The 23,638-nt window shown below is 32.7% G+C and overlaps 1 protein-coding gene across 13 annotated transcripts in view; it reads left to right on the top strand.

Annotated features, from left to right (window-relative positions):
- RYR2 (ryanodine receptor 2) overlaps positions 1-23,638 on the top strand; it is a 766,826-nt gene that overhangs the window by 589,053 nt on the left and 154,135 nt on the right. For all 13 annotated transcript variants that reach the window (XM_074222945.1, XM_074222939.1, XM_074222937.1 and 10 more), the window contains 4 exons: positions 16,266-16,326; positions 18,942-19,180; positions 20,297-20,378; positions 22,217-22,347. In XM_074222945.1, coding sequence (XP_074079046.1) covers positions 16,266-16,326; positions 18,942-19,180; positions 20,297-20,378; positions 22,217-22,347 — 513 coding nt within the window. The remainder of the gene's footprint in view (positions 1-16,265; positions 16,327-18,941; positions 19,181-20,296; positions 20,379-22,216; positions 22,348-23,638) is intronic.

Below are 23,638 nucleotides of genomic sequence, written 5' to 3'. Positions count from 1 at the left end.
GAATGACGCAGTTGTGTTATGAAATCAGAGCTCCATGGAAGCTTTCAGTTCCAGGGTTGAAAGAGCTCAGGTTATTCTGGCCAGAACTGGCCTCTTGACCCCAAACTCCCCTGAGCAGCCTGTACAACCAAGGTTATCTTGGGCTGGAAAATAATTTGCCTCATCCTTGTATGGGTTTTTTAGTTCCAGAATTTGTTTTGAGACAATACTTAAAGTTGTTTGCAGGGTATCTGGGGATACCTTGGGCAAGTCCCTGTCTTTTTTTCTGCTGTTTTTTGTTCTGCCCCCTCCATACAGATGTCTTGACAAGTATTTTTACCACAGTCTAAGTAGGCTGTGTTATTTCCATGAACCAAAATAAAACCCTCCATAACCAAATCAAAAGAATAGTGATGTTGTCTGCAGAATAGGGCTTCAGTCTATGTCTTCTAGAGATAATGGAGATACGTTTTTAAACTTTTATGTTGAAAAGGAGGTAGAAAGAAACTGGAATTCATTCAATTTGAGGGTTAGTTTCTGTTCTTTACTTTTCCACATCCCAATTTTACTGAAATCTTTTGGTTTCTCAAATTCTCAAAAATGAGATTTCTAAAAAAATAAAGAAAATAATCTAATTATTCCATATATATTTGAAAGATTATATTATAGAAAATAAAAATATATGTTGATTCCTGAAAGAATCATTAAAACCTCATAACAAATTAAAAAGTTTAAACAAGAAATAGTAGGTCAATTAAACCTTTAATTAGTCATGTCATTGAGCTTAATAGTGACTTAGAGTAATGTTATTCATAATGAAATTATAAAGGTTTGTTGTAATATTGAGTCAGCTCTGAATTATGTTTCTATTTCTTTTTTCTTTCTTTTCTTTTTTTTGGCAAGACAGTGGGGTTAAGTGACTTGCCCAAGGTCACACAGCTAGGTAAGTATTAAAAGTCTAAGGTTAGATTTGAACTCAGGTCTTTCTGACTCCAGGGACAGTGCTCTATCCACTGTACCACCTAGTTGCTCCTGCAATTTCTTTAGGAGTCATAATTATACCTACTTTTTCCATTCGGGTATCTGGCAAACTTCTCCCTTCATTCATTCATTCTGCAAGTGTCTATTAAGCACCCTACTATGTGCAGGCACCATGCTAGGTGCTGAATATTCAAAGACAAAGCAAAATAATCCCTGTCCTCATGTTGGTTATATTTTGTTGATGAGAAGAATAATCATAGAAAGGTTTACTAAAGTAAAAGGACCATGAAATATGCAAAAAGTAAGTACAAAATAATTTCTGGAGTTGCAAGAGCAGCTGGAATAGGCGTCATATAGAAGATAGTCTATAGAGTCAACTGTGAAAGAATTCCGAGAGGCAGAAGTGAATGCATTCTAACTATAGTGGTAACTTGTGCAATGGCACATGCAGGTCATAACAAGAAGGCCAGATTCACTTGTAGCATATTAAAAAGGAGAGTAATGTGCAATATAATTACAGATGTGAGGCAGAATCAGATTATGAAGAGTGTTAGATGTGGAAATAGAGGACTTTGTATTTTAATATAAAAAGGAGAGGGAACCACTTGAGCTTCTTGAGCTGGGATGGATTAGATTGTAGTTTAAGACTATCAATTTGTCAGGTGTGTGAAGAATGAATTGAAGAGTGGGTTATCTGATGACAAGGAGATCAATGAGAAAGCTCAATGAGAGATGGTCAGGGCCTGAATTAGAATTATTGTGGTGTGAGTGGAGAGAAGATGGCAAATTACAGAGATCTTGGACTTTGTTCTTGATCCTCCTCTTTCTGTCCTTATTTCCCTGGAAGTTCTTATCAGTTCCCATGATTTAATTATCATTTCTCTGCAGATGATTTTCATATCTGTCTTCCAACTCTTAACCTCTCATTTGACCTCCAATCTTAAATTTTCAAATGTCTATTTGTCTTCTTAAACTGAATAATCTCTCATATATCTTTAACATAACATGTCTAAAGCCTGAACTGATTATCTTTGTCCCAAATTCATCCCATTTCTAAACTCGTATCCCTGTAGAGATCATCACCATTGTCAGAATGACCCAGCTATGCAGCCTAGTTGACAGCTTCAGTTCCCATGCCACCTATTTCATTATTTATTTTCATGTTGCCTTCCCATTCGACAACTCCTTGAGACTAGGGAATGATTTTGGCTTTCTTTGTATGCTCAGTTCTTAGCACTATACCTGACACATGATAGGCATTTAATAAATTTGTTTGACTTTATGAAGGTAGAATCTACATATTTGGCAGTTATTTCAATGGAACTGTGTGAAGGAAAAGAAAAAGGAAAAGCTTCAAGGTAGATGATAAAGTTGGCAATCAGTGTGACCAGAAGAACTGTGGAGCCCTCAGCAAAGATAGACAAGTTAGGTTAGAGAGCAAGTTAGAGAGCAAGGGGTGGTGGAATTAGAGGTGAAAGTTTGCCATATACTTCTACAAGGCATATTGAATTTTTAAAAAACATAGCATAAAATTCAGTTATCCAGTGGTGTCTGGTTAATCTCAAAAAGAAAATTGCCAATGGAGGCATACTAACTTAAAAAACAAGAAGTTAACATTAACTATGTTGTATTGTGTTTTTATTATTTTGATAAACAATCCCAATTACAATTTAATCTAGTTCTGTAGCAGTTTGACACTTTTGTAATCATTAAATCATTAAAGAACTTCTGAAGTAAAAAAGATATCCATAATGAAAGTTATATAGATGATGGCTAAGATGGGGAAGGAAATTTTCGATTCTTCCATGACTTTTATAGCACATTTTGGGATACCTTTTTGATTTTTATATTTAGCTTAATCTCTTAGTTCTTGGAACTAACTCCTTTTTAATTCACCTAGCAGTCTTTTGTGAAATTCTAGTTATAGCTGTAGGAATAGTTTGGAACTATTAGAAATTGAGAAATTTTCTGTTTTGAGTAGAATATCTGCATTAAAATTTTCATATCCTTTCATTCTATTTAAATTTATGTTTTAACCTCTTATTAATGGCACTTCAAAAATTGATTGGAGGGCAGCTAGGTGGTGCAGTGGATAGAGCACTGACCCTGGAGTCAGAGTACCCGAGTTCAAATCCAGCCTCAGACACTTAATAATTACCTAGCTGTGTGGTCTTGGGCAAGCAACTTAACCCTATTGCCTTAAAATAAAAAAAAATAATAAAAATTTTTTAAAAATTTGATATGGATTTAAAAATAACTTTTATCAAGTGTCTATGATATGTAAGACAAGGATGGTATTAGTATCATCAAGAAAAGAGGAAAGTTGAGAAGAGGGGCAGGTTAAGGAGCAAAGATAATTACTTCAGTTTTAAACATCTTAATTTGAGTTTTATTTTGAATATCAAAATGGAGGTGACCTACAGAACGTTGGGAATATGAGACTAGAGTTCAAAGTAAACATTCATTCTTGATACTGTTCTTTAAAACTATAGAAATGGAAGTGATTACCAAGAAGAGTCTAACTAGAAGAAGAAATCTATACATACTGAGATGAATCTGAGATACTCCTCAGAGTCACCATCTGTAAAATGATGGACTAAATAGCCTCCAATGTCCTTTTGATAAGATCATATGATATATACTTATGACATAGCAGAGGAGAATGAATCAACGAAAAAAAATAATAAGTCTTCATAGAGAGAAGAATAATATTAGGGAAAACAATGCGCCAGAAGTTATGTGTAAAAGTGGTCAACCAGTTTCTTTTTTTTATTGATATATATTTTTTTATTTTTTAGGTTTTTGCAAGGCAAATGGGGTTAAATGGCTTGCCCAAGGCCACACAGCTAGGTAATTATTAAGTGTCTGAGACCGGATTTGAACCCAGGTATTCCTGAATCCAGGGCCGGTGCTTTTAATTGTGTTTATACAGTTTTGGGGTTTGTCTTAGGAGATAGATTCCCAAGTATTTAATATTGACTACACTTAATTTAAGTGGAATTTCTCTTTCTATCACTTACTCTTGGGCTTTGTTGTTCATATATAGAAATGCTGATGATTTATGTAGGTTTATTTTATATCCTGCTACTTTACTGAATTTGTTAATTGTTTCAAGGAGTTTTTTAGATGATTTTCTCAGTTTCTCTAAGTATGCAGTCATATCATCTGCAAAGAGTGAAAGCTTTGTTTCCTCATTGCCAATTCTGATTAGTTCAATTTCTTTTTCTTCTCCTATTGCTAAAACTAGCATTTCTAATACTATATTGAATAATAATGGTGATAATGGACATCCTTGTTTTACCTCTGATTTTACCGAAAATGCTCTGAGTTTATCCTCATTACATACAATATTTGTGGATGGTTTTAGATAGATACTATTTTTATTTTAAGGAAAACTCCATTTATTCCTAAACTTTCTAGTGTTTTTAATAGGAATGGATTTTATCAAAAGCTTTTTCCAGCATCTGTTGAGATAATCATATGAGTCTAATATTGAACCATCTCTCCCTACCTGGTATAAATCCTACCTGATCATGGTGTATTATAGGATAAGTAATAACTTGCTGTGATCTCACTGCTAAAATTTTATTTAAGATTTTTTCATCAATATTCATTTTCTTTGTTTTGGTTCTTCCTGATTTAAGTATCAGTACCATGTTGGTTTCATAAAAGGAATTTGGCAGAGTTCCTTCTTCTTTTTAAAATTAGTTCATGTAGAATAGGAATTAATTATACCTTAAATGTTTGGTAGAATTCCCTTGTTAATCCATCTTGATCTAGAGACTTTTTCTTATAAAGTTTATTGATGGTTTCTTTAATTTCTTTTTCTGAAATAGGATTATTTAAGTATGTTATTTCCTCTTCTGTTAATTTGGGCAGTTTGTATTTTTGTAAATATTCATGCATGTCATCAAAGTTATTGAATTTATTGGCATACAGTTTGGCAAAGTAGCTCTGAAATATCTCTTTAATTTCCTTCTCATTGGTGGTTAGTTCACCTTCTTCATTTCTGATACTGGCAATTTGGTTAACTTTTTTCATTTTTTAAAATCAGATTAACCAAAGGTTTGTCTGTTTTATTTTTTTTTAAAAAGCTTTATTGTCTTTTTTTGCTCAACTTTTATTTATTAGATCAATGGTTTTCTTGCTTTAAATTTTATTAATCTCTCCCTTGATTTTTAGAATTTCTAATTTGGGGGGCAGCTAGGTGGTACAGTGAATAGAGCACTGCCCCTGGAGTCAGGAGTACCTGAGTTCAAAGCCGACCTCAGACACTTAATAACTACCTAGTTGTGTGGCCTTGGGCAAGGCACTTAACCCCACTGCCTTGCAAAAAAAAATCTAAAAAAAAAGAATTTCTAATTTGGTATTTAATTGAAGATCTTTAATTTGTTCTTTTTTCCAGTTTCTTTTAGTTGCATACCCAATTCATTGATCTCCTCTTTCTCTATTTTATTCATATAAGCATTTAGAGATATAGTTTCCTCTGAAAACCACCTTGGCTGCATCTGATAAATTTTGGTATCATATCTCATTGTTACTATTTTCTTGCATATAATTATTATTTCTATTATTTGCTCTTCATCCATTATTTAAAATTAAGTTATTTAGTTTTCAATTAGCTTTTGGTTTAACTTTCCATGACCTTTTATTACATGTAATTTTATATCATTGTCTGATAAGTGTGCATGTATTATTTCTGCCTGTCTGTATTCTATTATATGATTTTTATGCCCATGGTTAATTTTGGTATAGGTGCCATGTACTGCAGAGTAAAAGGTATATATATTCCTTCCTATCCCCATTAAGCTTTCTCCAGAGGTCTATCATTTCGAAGTTTTCTAAGAGATCATTTGCCTTCTTAACTTTCTTCTTGTTTATTTTGTGGTTAGTTTTATCTAATGCTGAAAGAGGGAGGTTGAGGTCCCCTATTATTAAAGTTTTGCTTTCTGTGTTTCCTTGTAATTCACTCAAGGTTTCCTCCATGAATTTAGATGCTATGCATACATGTTTAGTAATGATATAACTTCATTACCAATGGTGCCTTTTAAGAAGATGTAGTTACCTTCCATATCCCTTTTAAAGAGATCAATTTTTACTTTAACTCTGTCTGAGATCAGGATCACTACCCCTGATTTTTTTACTTCAACTTATGCATAATATATCTTGCTCAATCCTTTTACCTTTATTCTATGTGTATCTCTCTGCTTTAAATGTGTTTCTTGTAAACAACATATTGGAGGATTCTGGTTTTTAATCCATTCTACTATCTGCTTCTGTTTTATGGGAGAGTTCATCCCATTCACTTTATTTATTTATTTATTTATTTGTGGCAATGGGGTTAAGTGACTTGCCTAAGGTCACACAACTAGGCAATTATTAAGTGTCTGACCCCAGGACTGATGCTCTATTCACTGCTCCAACTAGTTGCCCCCTATTCACATTTACAGTTAAGATTACTATTTCTGTATAGTAATAGTAATAGTCATCTTTCTCATTTATATTTTCTCTTTCCTTTCCTCCTCACCAAAGTTTTATTCCCTTCCCCTTTAACATTTTTTTTTAAATTTTACTTTCAGTTTATATTTTCATTTATATTTTCACCTTCCCCTTTTTTCAGTCCCATCTTCCCTTATCTTTCCCTTCCCCTGTCCTCCCTTCCCTAGGATAGATTATTAAACCAAAGTGGGAATGTATCTTAGTCCCCCTCTGGGCCAAATCTATTGAACAGAATTTACTCAGTGTTCATACACTACCTTCTTTCCCTATAAAAATATAAATCTTTGTGCCTCTTCATCTGATATTATTTATCACTCAAAGATTATTAATAAGATATCATAAAACACAGCTTAATTGATTGCTTGATAAGCTCAAAGTGTTATAAAAGTAACGTCCCTATTGACTGATTCATTGCTTGATTGTTTGATAAGCTGTATTGCCTCAAATTCACTAAGTACCATCCCCTCTTCTGTCTCATTAGAGGTATTTCAAGTGTCTTGAATTACATCAAATTATAATCATTTTTTAACCTTACCCTCTTTTCAAGTATCTTCCAAGGACATATAAACCTCCACAAGAGCCCAAGTATCATTGAAAGCCAAATCATTTCATGAACTATTTGTACCCCTCCTCCCAAGTCTATTTTCTCCCACATTTTATTCTCTCTCCCCCACCCAGGGTGCTTAACCCCTTGTTAAGGTAAAGTATGGACTAAGTCTAAGTATGATTTAATTAGCTACAAGAATCTTAAAGGGCTCCAAGTAGTGGGAGGCTCTGAAGGTCTCACTTGAGAATTTTACAAATGATTTTAAGTTATTGACTGAGGACTGCCCAGTTTATGATGCCCTCATAAGGGAAAATGCTAAGTTTTTGTTAGCACAGCAGAATTAAAGTTGGTCAAAGATAATGAGACACTTAAATTTAGAATTAACACCCCTGATTTTCATCAGTGCTTTTTGTCTCAAACATAGTGATGTCATCTTGGACATCTTCAGTGGAGACAAGATCCAAACTATACCCATATACTCTAACTCCTCTTCAATTATATTCGACCCTTTAATTATCCTAAGAGAAGTAAAATTCTTAAAAGTTAGAAGTGTTGTATCTTTTAGTGTTGTATGCAATTTAATGGTCTTGACTAACATTTGTTTTGTTTTGTTTTTTACTTCTGCTTTTCATTTACCTTTTTATCTATCTTTTGAGTTTTATATTAGGTGATTGATTTCTCAGTTCATTTCTGATCTTTGTGTCAGGAAATTCTGGAAGTCCTCTGTTTCCTTGAACATCCATCTTTTTCCCTGACAGTATATGCTGAATTTTGTGGGTTAGGAAATTCTTGGTTGTAATCCCAGGTCCTTTGCCCTGTGATATATGATATTCCAGATCCTCAAGTCCTTCAGTGTTGAGGTTGATAGATCCTGTGTGAGTCTGGTTGTGTTTCCTTTATATTTAAATTGTTTCCTTTTTGTTGTTTGCAGAATGTTCTCTTTTATTTGAGAGTTCTGGAATTTGGTTATAGCAACCCTTGGAGTTTTTATCCTGGGTTATCTTTCTAAAGGGGTTCTTTATATTCTTTCAGTTACTATTTTGTCTTCTTAGTAGATTTGGACAGTTTTCCCTGATAATTTCCTGCATGATGTTTTCTAGGTTTTATTTTTTGATCTAGGCTTTCTAGTAGTCCAATGATTTGTAGATTATCTCTTGAATCTATTTTCCAGGTTGTTTGTTTTTCCTAAAATGAACTTTTAATTTTCTTCAGTTTTTTCAACCTTTTTATTTTATTTGATAGAATATTGTAATCTTGTAGATTCATTGGTTTTTATTTGTTAAATTCTAATTTTTAGAGTTTTATTTTTTCAGTTATCTTTCGTGTTTCCTTTTTAAAGGTATTGAATTCTCTGGTCAATTTTTCATAATTTTCTGCATGACTCTGCATGACTCTCATTTTTAAATTCTTTTTAAGCTCTTCTCGGAGCTTTTGGATTTGGGTCCAGTTCATAGATTCTTTTGAGACTTCTCCTGAGTGATTTTTTTCACTAATTCTTCTTCTTACATGGCATCGTTATCATCTTTGTCTACAAAGTAATTTTCTATAGTGAGTGTGCTTAGTTTCTTTGCTCAACTTTTTTTTTTTTTTAGCTCTGATTCTGGGATATAGGGAGTAGAGATCCAAGCTTTTTATATTGGGTCTGGAGTCTGGTCCCTGGCTTGTTGTTGGCCAAGATGTTGCCTGTGCAGTCCAGGCTTTGCCTTTGCAGAGGTTTAATTCCTCCTTTATGTTCAACTTCTGACTTAGCAGTTGTTCCCAACCTAGTCCTGTCTTTTGCCCTGCTGGCTTGCTATCCTACTGCCAGGACCTATGCTTTTGTCAGGCTGTTGGGACCTGGACTTCACTGTGACTAAAAGTCTTTTACTGTCTTTCCCCTTCTCTAGCTTATTTGGTTTTACCTCTCCCTTTCCCCCAAAGAGACAGACTTTCATTGAAGATACTCCACAATGTTTACCACTGAAAACTTCTTTGGATCTTTTTCTTAGTGGAATCTGTACCTTGAATGTCTACACAGAGGCTTCATTTATCTTTGGTAGGGAAAAACTCCAGGAGCATGTTAGCTTCATGCTGCCATCTTGGCTCTGCCTAGAGACTAATCCAATCATCAGTTTCAAGTGCAGAAATGTAGAGAAGTTTCAGGTTTTCAAATCAGATGTCTTATATGTTAGACACATATTCTATTGGACTATAATATTTATCAGTGATCAAGACATTTGTGGGTTAAAATTGTGTAATTGCTTCTTTCAGTAGTAGCTGGATGCCACAGTGGATAGAGCACCAACTCTGGAGTCTGTAGGATCTAGGTTCAAATTCAACCTTGATACTATTATTAGCTGTGTAGCCTTGGACAAGTCACTTAACCCCATTGCCCCACAAAATAACAACAAACCAAACCTCCCTCCAAAAAACATAAAGAAATTCACTTTTTCCTGTTGAATAGTTTAATTGAGGGCTTCATTGAGGGCTATTAACAAGACAATATACTTATTAAGCCTGGCAAAATTTCAACTTTTATTTGAATTTGTTATTTTGTCATATTTTTAGAAAAAAAGAGCATTGTAATATACTGCTTCTAGTGTATGCAAAATTTCAACTTTTGAGTTTGTTACTTTGTTGTTCTTTTTTATAGAAAAAAGAACATTATAATATACTGTATGTGTGTGCTCATTTTCTTTCAAGAAATACACATACATATCCACTCACATATACACACAAGCACACATAAATACATGTACCTCCACACAATCCTCTTTTAAAGAAGGAACAATTCTCTTTCCTTCTCATTCTCTTTCTTTCTCTTTTTCTGTGTATGTGTGTAGTATATTTTGTGATGAATAAATATTAGTATTATCTGTTTATACAATGTATCTCTTGCATATATGTAAATTATTTTATTAGAATTCATTTATTTTACCACACATATATGTTTGTATGTGTGTATGTATGTGTGTGTGTGTGTGTGTGTGGTAAAATAAAAAAAAACCTTAAAAGTCATTATTCAGAATTTCCTAAGGTACTTCAATATTTAATCATTGCATAGTTGAGTTTTTAGATACCCTTAGTAATTTTTGAATATTGAAGAGTTTATGTTTATTATATAAGATATAGAAAACTATAAAGATAGTATTTATTATCTTCTCTTTTTTCAGTTTCATACCTCATCTTCCTCCCTCCAAGCTCACCTCAGGACTTGAGTCTCAGACAACTTCTCCAGATCAACCCAGCACCTTTTGATATTAAGTAACTTACCCAAGGACACACAAATTAAGTAAAAAATATCAAAACTTGAGTTAAACTTAGATCCTCCTGACTCTAGGGCCAGTACTCTATCCACTGCATCATTTAACTGTTTCTAAAAAGCTCTTGATTTAAAAAAATGGCTTACTGTTTGCCAATTATAGGATCATTGAATGTATGAGTTCCCAGAATGACAGACTTCCATCTCTCAATCTTCTAATCTTAGTGATACAAAATTCCCATCTATATGCTCAAAAACAATTCCTTATCATTTCTTCATTTTCTCTCATCCCTATCAACCTCATCCACTCTTCTCCCATTGACCCAATCCAGTTCTGTTCCCTTGTGCTCTTTGGAATTAATGTTCTATCTTTAAGTTCACCTACATCTTAGTTATCTTCCATTTATACTTATGTCTTTTGGCACTTGAGAATATCTGACTTCCTCGGAAGACTGTATCCAGTTATCCTTGACAATCCTACGTGTTTCTACTCTTATATCCCCAGAAACACTGGTCCAGAAGGAGTTGGCATAATCTTGCTCCCAATTTCCATTTTAAATCCTTCTCTAGAGTGTCATCATTCCACAACTTTTTATATTTTGAGTTTCCACTATCTAGATATGTCACCCAGTAAAGATCCTAGAAATAGTTAAATCTTCCTCTTTTCTAAAGAGTTACAATAACTGTCTTAAAGTCTTCCTTTCTCTCCCCTAGTCCTTATCCTTATAATATATGTCATATATCATATATGATATTCCCTGAAATATTCTGATCTCCTAGTTCCCTAAACATCTCAGCATCCATGACATCATTCCATCTCAGTCTCACAAACTAGTGAGACCATTAATTCTGAAATTCTTTTATCTGACCATAATCTGTCATTTAAAGTCTCATTTTGCCTTTATTCCTCCTGTTACTGTTCTTTGTCCATATAATCTTTGCTTTTTTCCAATTCTCAATTTTATTCTAGCTATTCCCTTTACTCTTCGCTTCACTTTCCTCCTTACCTAAAGTTGACCCTAGTGCTGACCATTTCAGCATCATGCTGCCCTTGCTTCATTGTTCTTTCTTTACTTATTCTTTCCAAACTCCACTATTATATGATTTCACAAATTGTATCCTTTGCTATAGAACATTGCTGGAAGTCACACATCTATACTGAGTCTTCTACAAATGTGTGTTATCTTATCTCAACTCTGTCCTTATTATATCATTGAATCCTTTTACTCCCCATATAAAATTTCTATCACATTCCCCCCTAGAGGTTTTGTCAAATATTCCTTTCTCTTCTCAAACTTCTAATACCTCTTCTCCCCCCACCTTTCCACTTTCAGTTTAGTGTCTCACTTCATATTTTACTGAGAAAATGAAGCCTATGCTCCTTTATATCTCTCTTGCCTTCTTCTCAAAAAACCTTGACATCATCAATCAATAAATCAATAAATTATGCACTTGTTAAGAAATTTTTATGTCCCGGTACCATGCTAAGTATTGTGTTTATAAAGACAAAAGCAAAATAATTCTTACTGAGAAAATTACTTAGAATTTCTTTGAAAGATAGATTGAAGCAGAAAAAGGTCTGAAGTAGAGACACTAAGTGGAAGGCTATTAACATTGTCCAGGAAGCAGAGAATGAGGACTGGATCCAGAGTATTAACTATATGGTCTTTGAGGCAGATATTGGAAGAGAAATGAGTGATGGATCAATAATGACACTAAAGTTATAAGAATGAGTGAATAAACGGATAGGAGGGCCATCGACAATACTAAGGAAGTTCAGAAAAGGGATGATTTGTCAAGGAATGCATTACATATACAAGGAATAAAAATAAATTAGAAATGTATTTAACATGCTTCCAGCACATCCACCTGAAATGTCCAGTAGGCAGTCACATCTATGAAGAGAGTCTAGGACTAGATATACAGATAAGGGATACTTTCTAAATAAGGCTATGGAAGCTGATGATGTCACCAAGAGAAGAAGCATAACTTTGAGATATACCTATAATAACGGGCATGGCATGAATGAAAAACTAGTAATTAAAGACTATGAGATGCTCAAATATCTAGGAGGAGAAGAAATTGGAGCAGTCATGAAAAATTCAGAGAGAAGACAATGTTCAGGAGGAGGTGATCAGCAATGTCAGATGCTGGAGAAAAGCCTAAAAGGAAGAAGACTGAGGGAAAAAAAGAACATAAATTTTGGCAAATAAGAGATTATTAGAAATTCTATCAGCTATGGTACAAAGGATAGTGGGCCATAATTTAAATCTTGCTTTAGATACCTTCTAGCTGAGTGATTCTGGGCAAGTCACTTAACTCTGCCTCATTTTTCTAATCTTAAAATTGAACTGGAAAAGGAAATGGCAAATCACCATTAATGTTTTTGCTAAGAAAATCCCAAATGGGGCTGTGACTGAACAAAATTTGGAAAGAGCAGTGTAATTTGAATGATGAGAGCAGAAGCCAGATTGCAGAGAGGAAAAAAGTATGAGAGGAGAGTCAGTGGAGAGAGTGTGTAAAGACATTTTTGAAGTAATTTGGCAGAGAAAGAGGAGAAATACAGGATAAGGAGAACTGTAGAAATTAGGATTTTTTTTAAAGAAAGAGCAAGATAGGATATTTTGTAAGTGGTAGAAAAGGAAAAAGTAGATGAGCAAGACTGGTGATTAGAGAATTCTAGTAGAGCCAGACAGGTTTCTTCATTAGAAACAGAAATTTAAAAAAAAAAGTAAGTAGTGGGGAGAGGGTCCAAGAGATCATATAATGCTGCAGGATTGAGAATGTGACTTGTTTGTAGTTGAAGTAGAATGGGTTGTAGGAGTTGAATAAACTGAAGAAGTAGGAAGTTAGGGTACTTAAGGGAATATTTATACATGTTGAAATTCCCTTATAGGAAAGTTGCTTTTGAGCTAGAGAATTGAACTTATCAAGAAAGGAGTAAGAATGTCCTGCAGGTCAGTTGATGATAGCCACCAAAATTAGGATTAAATTGTAATTTGAATAGATTGAATTTCACTTCATTTCTTTCCTCCTTTTCATTGATCGTTGGCTCTCAGAGCTCCTACTCTTTCCCTCACTTCCTCAGTATTTCTCTTCCTACTTAGTTATTCCGTTACCTACATGTGTGCCCAATTCTCTATATTTTTAAAAATAAATAACCTTCCCTTGACCCTGCTTCCATCCCATCAAACTATATTTTTTATATTTTACCTTCCATTCATTCACAGTGAAACTCCTAGAAATTAGCTTCTCTCAGTCCCTTGACTGACTGTTTCTCTACCCATTTTGCCCTTTCACCATCACTCAACTGAAACTACTCTCCAAATTGTTCGGTAATCTCTAAATTGCTAAATAAAATGATTTTTTTTCTCCTCCCTCATTTTTATAGTTCTTCCTGCAGCATTTGAAACTATTGAATACCTTCTCTTCTTAGAGACCCTCTTCTCTTTCAGTTTTTGTGATATTGATCTCTCTTGGTTCTCCTTGACTAACCACTCCTTAGACTCTTGTCCTCTATCATCATTCTTATCCTACTCTCTAAATCTAGGAATACCCTAAGGTTCTGTTTGAGTTTCTTTTCTGTGTTAAATATAGTCTCTCTTTATTTCCTCATCAATTTTCATGGATTTGCTTCTTTGCAGGTGATTCCCAGATATCTGTATCTAACCTTTCCAGAATTTCAGTTCTTGTGTCACTGATTGTTGTTAAATATTTTGAAGATCCTAGAGAAATCTGAAACTCAACATGTCTAAAACAGAACTATTTATATTTTCTCAAAAACTTATCTCCCCTTCTGAACTTCTTTATTTTTGATGAATTCACTATCATTCATCTAGTTTTTCAAATTTACAACCTCAAAGTTAGCCTCCCCCTCCCAGACTCCATATATACAGTCAGGTTTTGTCAGTTCTACCTCCATATCCCTAATATAAAGTAATGCCCTAGTTCAAGTTTTTGTCATTCCTCACCTAGACTATTTCAACTTCCTCTTAAAGTATCACTAGTTCAGACCCTTATCCCCTTTTATCTGTATTATTAAAATGGTTTCCTAATTGGTGTCCCTGTCTCAATTCTCTCACAACCTACATATTATTGACAAAGTAGTTTTTCTTTTGAATTTTTTTTATTAATTTTAAAGAAAATCAAAAATTAAAAGAAAATTTCAGTGTACACAGCAGAACATAAGAGAAGATTCAATATAAGACAATAGATTTCCATTTCACAGAAACGTATGTAATAAATCTCATACATTCTTTTCAAAACAATCTAGCTTTTCTGTTCTTTTTTGATTTTCTTTTGTTCTCTGCTCTCTGTTACTTAATTTTCCCCTCCCTGCCCCTTATAGAAAGCTACAACAGAAGTTTTTTGGGGTTTAGAGGGGAGGAAATGGGGTTAAGTGACTTATCTGAGGTCATATATCTGAGGTTGAATTTAAACTGAAATCCTTCTGACTCCAGGTTGGTGCTCTCTCCACTGTGCCATCTAGCAGCAATAGGTTTTCTTAAATAGAAATCTACCTATGTCAGTCCCTACTCGACTTCATTGGCTTCCTATTTTCTCTAAGATAAAATGAAATCCTTTATTTGTCTTTTAAGGCTCTTTGTAATTTGACCTCAGTCTATCTTTTCAGGCTTTATTGAACTTTAGTTCTCCATCTACACCCTTTAATACTGAAAATTTGGATTCTTTTCCATCCCTCACACATGACTTCTCATTTCTTATTTCTTTGCCTTTGCACAGTCTGTGACTTGTTCCTGGAATGGACTCACTCCTCCCCTATGCCTCTTAGAATATGTAGTTCCCTTAAAAGCTCAAGTACCACTGCCTTGCTTAAACTTTCTTAATTCTCCATGTTTCTACTGCTGTTTCCCCCCTCCAGTTACCTTGCCCTTAGAGTATACATGATGTGTGTAAGATGTGTACTTATTTTGCATATATTCAAGTTTCATATATATATAGTTTATGCTCATCTATGTAAGTTTATACATTCTCTCCCTATGGCATATAAATTCTATGAGAACAATTTGTGTCTTTGTAGCCTCCGGTGCCTGAAATATAGTAGGTACTGAATAAATGCTTGTTGATCAGAACTTAACCTCATTATTTTCATTGTGTCATTTCATTTCTGTCAGTTTTTCATCAATAGGAAATAAATATGAATATATATAGATGCATGATTTATAATATTCATTTATAGTAGTACATCTCCATGCACATTGAACAAATTTTCTGTATTCTTTATGTGTATATTTTGATTTATTGTTCATTATAGGAAATATACTCTGTTTCTAGAGAAAAGGCATCAAAGCAAAGCAGTCATTTTCTATTATCCTCAAAAAGACTTATGGTTATCAAATAGTTTATCAGGGAGATGATAATTTGATTCCTAGGAGATTCGACTTGCATTGTCATGGGACAGTAAATCAGCTTCTTCCACCTCTGATGCTTTCTTGCATGATTGGTTTCTGCCACATAAAAGTTTAATTCATTTGAGTTGAATATTATCAGTATACTCATAAACATGGATTAATTAAAATGGAATTTGTTTGAGCTCAGGTGAAATAGGAATTCCAGAGTTAAGTTCCAATTATGAGTGCTTCTTGAGTGTGCTGGCTTTTTTTATTATTATTTTTTTCTAAACAATGGGGTTAAGTGACTGGCCTAAGGTCACACAGCTAGGCAATTATTACATATCTGAGATTGGATTTGAACTCAGGTCCTTCTGACTCCAGGGCCAGTGTTCTATCCACTGTGCCACCTAGCTGCCCCCAAGTATGTTGGCTTTCTGATGAGCAATGCTCTATTGCTTACCTACTTGCATCTGCATCTCCACTATTAAATAATCAATGTGCATGGTTAACTTGACTGTAAAGTCATTACCACTGAATCAGTGTGCTGTGTTATTTACTAGTCATTTTAATCCATAGTCATTTTGAAAAACAAGCAGAGTTAAAAAAATTCAAGTGTTTCATACACCTGCAGGGTGATTGACAGATCACTTTATTTCTTGTTTAGGAAATGATGCCTCTTCAATTGTCAACTGCCTTCATATTTTGGGTCAGACTTTGGATGCAAGGTAAAAGAAATATATTCTGTAAAAATAATGAAGATATTATATGTAAAAATGTTGAGAGGGACTATTTATTACAATTTGGAAATTGTGATAGTCCATTTTGGGGAACCCTTAACTGTAAATATTGCATGCATTATAATAGTTTAATATTTCCAAGATGGCTTATAGCTTGTTGTTTCAGTTGTGTTCAGTAATTTGATTTAATTCCATTTTGTTGTTGTTGTTGTTGTTGTTTTCGGGATTTTTGTTTTTGCAAGGCAATGGAGTTAAATGACTTGCCCAAGATCACACAGATAGGTAATTATTAAGTATCTGTGGTCAAATTTGAACTCAGGTCCTCCTGACTCCAGACCTAGTGCTCTATCCACTGCACCACCTAGCTGCCCCCCTAATTTAATATTTTTTTAAAATTTTTTTCCTTTTTTTCCCCTAACTTCATTTAAAAAAATACTGTATGAAAAGTACTATACTATATCAGAGAGAGATAAAAAGAAATAGAATGACTTTATTTTTGCTCTCAAAGAGAATAAAGTCTGATATGGGGTATAACACATAAAACACAAATATGGTATAAAGTAGTCACAAGAAGGAGACCTGTATGATTGGCTATAAGAGAATTTTTGAAGGCATCACAGACAAATCATGGAAGGCATCTTCTTGGAGTTGTACCTGAACTGTGCCTTGAAGGAAGAAAATTATTTCAATAAATGAAAAGATAGTGTTGTGAATGCAGGGAATGAGGAGAATACTGTATGAAACAAGAGAGTGAGGGACAGCTAAATATCACAGTGGATGGAACATTGATTCTAGACATGGGGAGATCTGAATTCAAATGTGACCCTTAATGCTTTACTAGCTGAGTGCCCCTAGGCAAGTAATTTAACTTCCTCCAGACTGTTTTCTCATCTGTAGAAGGAGAGAAATAAATATTTCATGCCTTTCAGGATTATTTTGAAGGTAAAATGAGTTATATGCAAAATGCTTGGCAAACCTTAAAGGATTATATAAATGCTAGATCCTATTTTTATGGTTTAATGGACAGAGTATTGGATTTAGAGGGGGTTTTGAAGTCTAGTTTGGGAAAGTAATCACTTCATCAGTTTTATCCCTTTCAACTTTATTCCATCTTATTTTCTAATTGACTAGTCTATATGTGAAGGTGAATAGAAAGAAAGAAAGAAGGCCAAAAAAAGCTACATTAGATTTAATAAGAGTCTTAAATGCCAAGTAAGGGTTTTGTATTTTTTTTTTATCAAAGGCAATGGAAAGCCAATAAAGTTCTTTTGAGTAGATGAATGAGCATAGATCCCCTACATTAAGGAGATTATTTTGTCAGCTCCATGATTGATGGACTAGAGAAGAGAGAGACCAGGAAACTGAAGGAAGCTTTCTCAGTAGTTCAGAAAAAAATGAAATGAGAGCTGGATTTGTAATGAAAATGGAAGGTAGAGACTGAAAATATGAGACATAGTAGACATAGAACTGATAAGGATCCAGAGGAAAGGAAAGGAAAGGAAAAATTTGAGGATGACAGACTTTAAATTGGAATTGATATGAAAGATGAAACTGTCATCTAATATAGGGAAATTTGGAGGAAGGAAGGAGTTCATGGGGGAAGACAATGAGTTCACTTTGGTATATATATATATATTTTTATATATATTTGCTCTAACAACATCAAATATAGAGGTAACCAGTAATCATTTGACAATATAGAGTTGACATTTAATGAAGAGATTTGGAACTTAGTGCATAAAGTTAAACGTCATTTATCTATGGGTATTTTAAATCAGGGGAGTGGATAAATTCATCCCAAGTGACTAGAGACTTCTCTTTATAGAAGTTAGGAAGGACAAAGTGTATGACCAGAGTCATACTGTGACTAACAAAAAGAAAGTTTATCTCCTGAATCCAAATGCAGGAAAATTGGCACCATTTAGCACTCCAGACTGAGATTCGCTTAAAGCAATGAAGATAAGATTTAAACTCTAAAATGATTCCATAATGTCTTTTAGTAATTCATTATAATATTTAACAACTTATTTTATTTTACAGGAGTTTGATAAGGAATGAATAATCAGTATATTGTTTATTCTAATAGACTACTATTATTAATAGCTATTGAATATCTCTTCACTGAGATATTCAATGTCTTTAAACAATAAAATTTGTGAATATTTTTTTTACTCTGTAAAAACTAAGATTTGTAGATAGTTTCTGATACTTTTCTTAGAAGTATTTTGAAAAATTCATTCATTTAATATGAGTGAAATTAAAGTGTTCTTTTGAATAAAGATTATGAATTGCCAGAATAAAGTCCATTAGGAGAAAGTGGTTAAGACATTTCTGAGACTCTTGCTTATAAATATTTGATTGAACAGTTTGTTTTATGGGTTACATGAAAGAATTTGGGATGTACAAAGTATTATTATCACAGATTTAGAGTACTTTCTCACAATGAAAATGTATTAAAGATTCTCTTTTTTAAAATGTTTTTGTTTTGGCTTGGTGGAATACTGAGTTTGAAAAAATCAAATGAGAATGATAGATTTTGTTTTATGGCATTTGATCTGATGAGAAGATGGAAACAAGTTTGAATTTTTTCATTTACTACATAGGACTGTGATGAAGACTGGCATGGAGAGTGTTAAAACAGCATTAAGAGCTTTTTTGGATAATGCAGCTGAAGATTTAGAAAAAACTATGGAAAATCTTAAACAAGGACAATTCACTCATACTAGAAACCAGCCAAAAGGAGTGACTCAAATTATTAATTATACTACAGTTGCTCTTTTGCCAATGCTGTCTTCACTGTTTGAACACATTGGACAGCATCAATTTGGAGAAGACCTAATATGTATGTATAGTATCTCTTACAGAGATTTTGAAATATCATTTAATTATAATCAGAAATTGTAAAGATAGTATATTTGTTTTTTTAAGTGAATCCCTTTCTTTGGACATGGTACCTCAATGACACTATATTGGGTTTTTTAAAATTAAAAATGATTTTTATAATTTTTAATTTTATAAAATCTATAGCTAATAACAAACTTTGGATTATGTTCTCACACAAATAATTTTGGCACCTAGAAAAGGAGTATCCTCAAATCAACTTTGTATTTCTTAACGTGAAAATAACAATGAGTAATTGTTACCAGTACTTTAATTGTACAGTCTTAGTCATAAAAGCAATAGTATTGCCATGGTTGATATTAGATATACACTAGGCTATTTTAACTGCTCTTTCTCTTCCTTATTTGTCTAACATTACTTTGATAGTCACTTCTTTGGGGCTCAGTTTCTACTTAAAAAAAGGAGTGGGAATAGATGATTTAAAAGTTCTATTACAGTTCTAAATCCTTTTATCTTATATATACCAATTTAGCATCAAAGGCAAACCAATGAGCCATTTGATTTCAATTGTATATAGTTGTTGACATAGAAATCTCTTGTATTATTTAATCACACAAAATTAAATAAACTGTAATACCTTGATTTATTTGTTCAAGTTATTGAAACCAAAACTAATATATCTTTATTAATTTTCTACCCTGTAACACACTGTCAGAGTTAGAAAAGAAAACCAAAGATTATTAGCCTTTCCTTCTTCTTAAACATTTTAATTTTCTTTTCATGAACATTATGTTTGATATTATGAATTAGAATAGGGTCAAATAAATTTGGAGGTCTTTGTGCCTCAGTACTTCCAGTCACAAAATGAAAAATAGCAATATTTCCTGAAGGGTAACAAAGAGTATTATTAATAATGCAATTTGAACTCCTTAAAACAGATTGCCATTCTATCTATATATTTTTCTTATTCTTTCGATTTCATTTGCTAGTTTTTAATTGCTTTAAAGTTGATATTTCTTTGTATTCTAAATTTTCTTAAATTCCAATATAGTCTTGAAATTTAGCATTTAAAAGCTGATATTCTTCATTTTCAATTCCTTTCTCTACTTTTTTTTAGTGGAAGATGTACAGGTTTCTTGTTACAGGATTCTGACTAGCTTATATGCACTGGGAACCAGCAAAAGTATCTATGTGGAAAGGTAAGATAAAGAATAATTTTAATTAAACCTTTCAATTGCATTAAATATTACATTACGTTTTTTAAGAATATCTTTCTTTCTTAGTTGTATATTTGACCAGAACTAGACTTAAACTTTAAAATTAGATTGATAACTTGAGGTATTATGGAGATATTAGATGTTCTTGAAGCTAACAACCACTAAAATAAAAAGAACACTTGAATTACCAATAAAAAGTTAGCAAGAGGAAGCAAATACAATCACAAATTCAGCATAAATTTGTCATAGTTTTGGATCTGTTAAAAGAACTGGTGGAAACTTGCAATCCATTATATCAGTATACATTAAAAAAATTCAGTTAATTTCATCATATATTTATTAAATACCAACTGTGTTCACTACTAATAATAAATTATTTAAGATTCTCACATTGGATATTAAGTAAATCAGTTCTCCTTTCCAAATATTGGGACTTGGTTTAGCCAGAGTACAGGGCTCATGATAAAATAGACATATATGCCTAGATGAAAAAGAGACCCGTTTATGTTATTTGTTAGCATCATGTTATATGAGCATCCTAAAGCTCAGTTAATAAATGGCAATATTATTGAAAAAAAGAATTAAGAATATTGACTGGATCTCTTTCTTGAGGAGGGAAGAGAAGAGAGAAAAGTGATTTTTTGAAAAGTCCATCTGAAGTGAATAGTGTGTATTTCCTGAAGTGTAACAAAGGGTATTATTCATAATGCAATTTGAGCTCCTTAAAACAGATTGCCCTTCTACCTATTTATTTTTCTTATTCTTTTGATTTCATTTGCTAGTTTAGATCCTTTGTGATCACTTTTAACCCCTATTTGTTTAAGAACCTGTTAAAGGTACCCAATTTGGTTCATTGCCATTTTTATAGTGTGACTTTTAATTTCCAGGTTGCATATTGATTTTAAACTTATTGTAGTTTATAGTGTAAGATGTTACCTCATAATTTTTGCTTATTGCAGTTTTCTTAACAGTTTGTGCCAAACAAGGAGTACTTATCCCTATAATTTATATACTTTTCCATTAAAAGAAAAATGTATTTGAAGTTTACTAATAATTTCTAATGCTAGCAGAATTATTTCTTTTTTAATACTAATAATATTCTTGATGAATTTTGGCAGTTTATAAATGTATATTTTATCTTGCATTTTACCCATTTATCCATCCTTTATATGATAGCCATTTCTCAATAGGATATTTCGTGAAGATACAGATTTCTGAACTTAAAAGGACTTCAGTGGTCATTATTTCACTGTATATTTTATCTATTATGAGATATTTATCACCTTAAATGTACAATGTTTTTCATCCATAGCAATTCAAAATATTTCTTTATTGCTGAAGCAGCAGGGTGGCAAAATGGATAGAGGGCTGAACCTGGAGTCAGAAATCTTGAGTTCAAATTCAGCCTCTGATACTACCTATGTAATCCTAGGCAAGTCATTTAACATGTTAGCCTCAGTTTTCTCAACTGTCAGACATGGATGATATTAGGACCCACTTTTTACAGCTTTTTGTATGGTTTATGAGATATGAGATAATATTTGTAAAGTACTTAGAATAATGCCTGAAACATAGTGTATACTTAGTAATGTTTATTCTCTCCCTTCTAAATTTTTAATCAGTTAACAAATTTTGAAGTTACACAACTAACAATCATAGAAATATTCTCTATAAACTGTAAGGTTATAAATTTTTTAAAAATGATTTAGAATTTCTACAAAAGTTTAACTATCTACTATATATGTAACTATATTAACTATAACTATACACACATATATTTAATATTTTTATATATAGATATATGCATATTATACTTACAGGCAACGATCTGCATTAGGAGAATGTTTAGCTGCATTTGCTGGTGCTTTCCCTGTGGCTTTTTTGGAAACACACCTGAACAAACATAATACTTATTCAATCTATAACACTAAGACTACAAGAGAAAGAGCAGGTAAAAATGGATTTTTAAAGCATGTTATTTTGAGATATTAAGATAAAGTGAATAGAAATTATCTCATCTTTCCTGCCTTTTCATTTTTAATCTCAATTTTCTTCTTTAAATTTATTAATGTGAACTACTTTAACTCTTAAAACCCTTTATAATCCTGTCTCAAACCATCATTCTAGGCTCTTTGTACTCTATTTTTGTAACCTAACCAAACTGACCTTTTTCTCTATTTCTCATATACAACTCTCCATTTCCCACTTCAATATCTTTCTACTGGCCAGTTTCTGTGCTTTGAATTTTTCTTCTTTCTTTTGTGCAATAGAATTTCTCTTCCTCTAAGACTCAGCTCAATAAATACCTTTTGCATGAAGCCTTTTCCATTCCCTACAATTGCTAGCAACCTCCCACCTAGACTGTAATATATTTAATTACTATGCATTGATTTGTATTTATTCTCTTTATAGTTATTATTATATTTATATACTTTTCTGTACTTGTTTCCCCCAGTTAAAATATAAACACTGAATTGTTTCATTCTTTGCACATGTGTTCCAGCTTTTAACATATTTTCTGGCACATATCATAGGTGTATTAAATATTTATTATTATTGATACTTATATAATATATAATACTTGTTTAATACTTAATTATTACTAATTAATATTGATTTATTGGTTGATTGATAGTTTCTGCTACAACTAATGATTTGAAATTCAGTGTTTTTATTTGTTCATGTTATCTCTCTCATTGGTTAAGATGATTTCTTTACTTCTTTATTTCTTTACTTTTTTGATTCTTATCTGAATAATTTCATCTAACTTAAAGTACTATAAATGTGATACTCTAGGTCTACATGCCTATTTAAAAATATCCATATTTTTCTTTTCTTTGTTTATATTGAATGCTTTCAGTTAGTAGATAGAGAGGTGACCTTGGAGCCAGAAGGTCCAGTTTTAGCTTCCAACTTTTATAAATACAGAGCATCAGGGTAGCTGGGTAATGCAGTGGATAGAGTACCAGCCCTGGACTCAGGAGGACCTGAATTCAAATGTGGCCTCAGACCCTTAATAATTACCTAGCTGTGTGACAAGTCACTTAACCCTGTTGCCTTGCAAAAACCATAAATAAGCAAACAAACAAACAAACAAATAAATACAGAGCATGTTAACATCTTGCCAGATAACTTAACCTATTGAAGAACAAGAGTAAAATATCATCATTATCATCTACTATAACATTCCTTCTTGACATCCCATTGTTATATTATTTCTGAGCCTAGAATTAACCTGAAAA

This window comes from Macrotis lagotis, chromosome 2, assembly GCF_037893015.1.
Source record: "Macrotis lagotis isolate mMagLag1 chromosome 2, bilby.v1.9.chrom.fasta, whole genome shotgun sequence".
Lineage (NCBI taxonomy): Eukaryota > Metazoa > Chordata > Mammalia > Peramelemorphia > Peramelidae > Macrotis > Macrotis lagotis.
The sequence above is the reverse complement of the archived record's forward strand: the minus strand, read 5'-3'. Positions and strand labels throughout refer to the sequence as shown.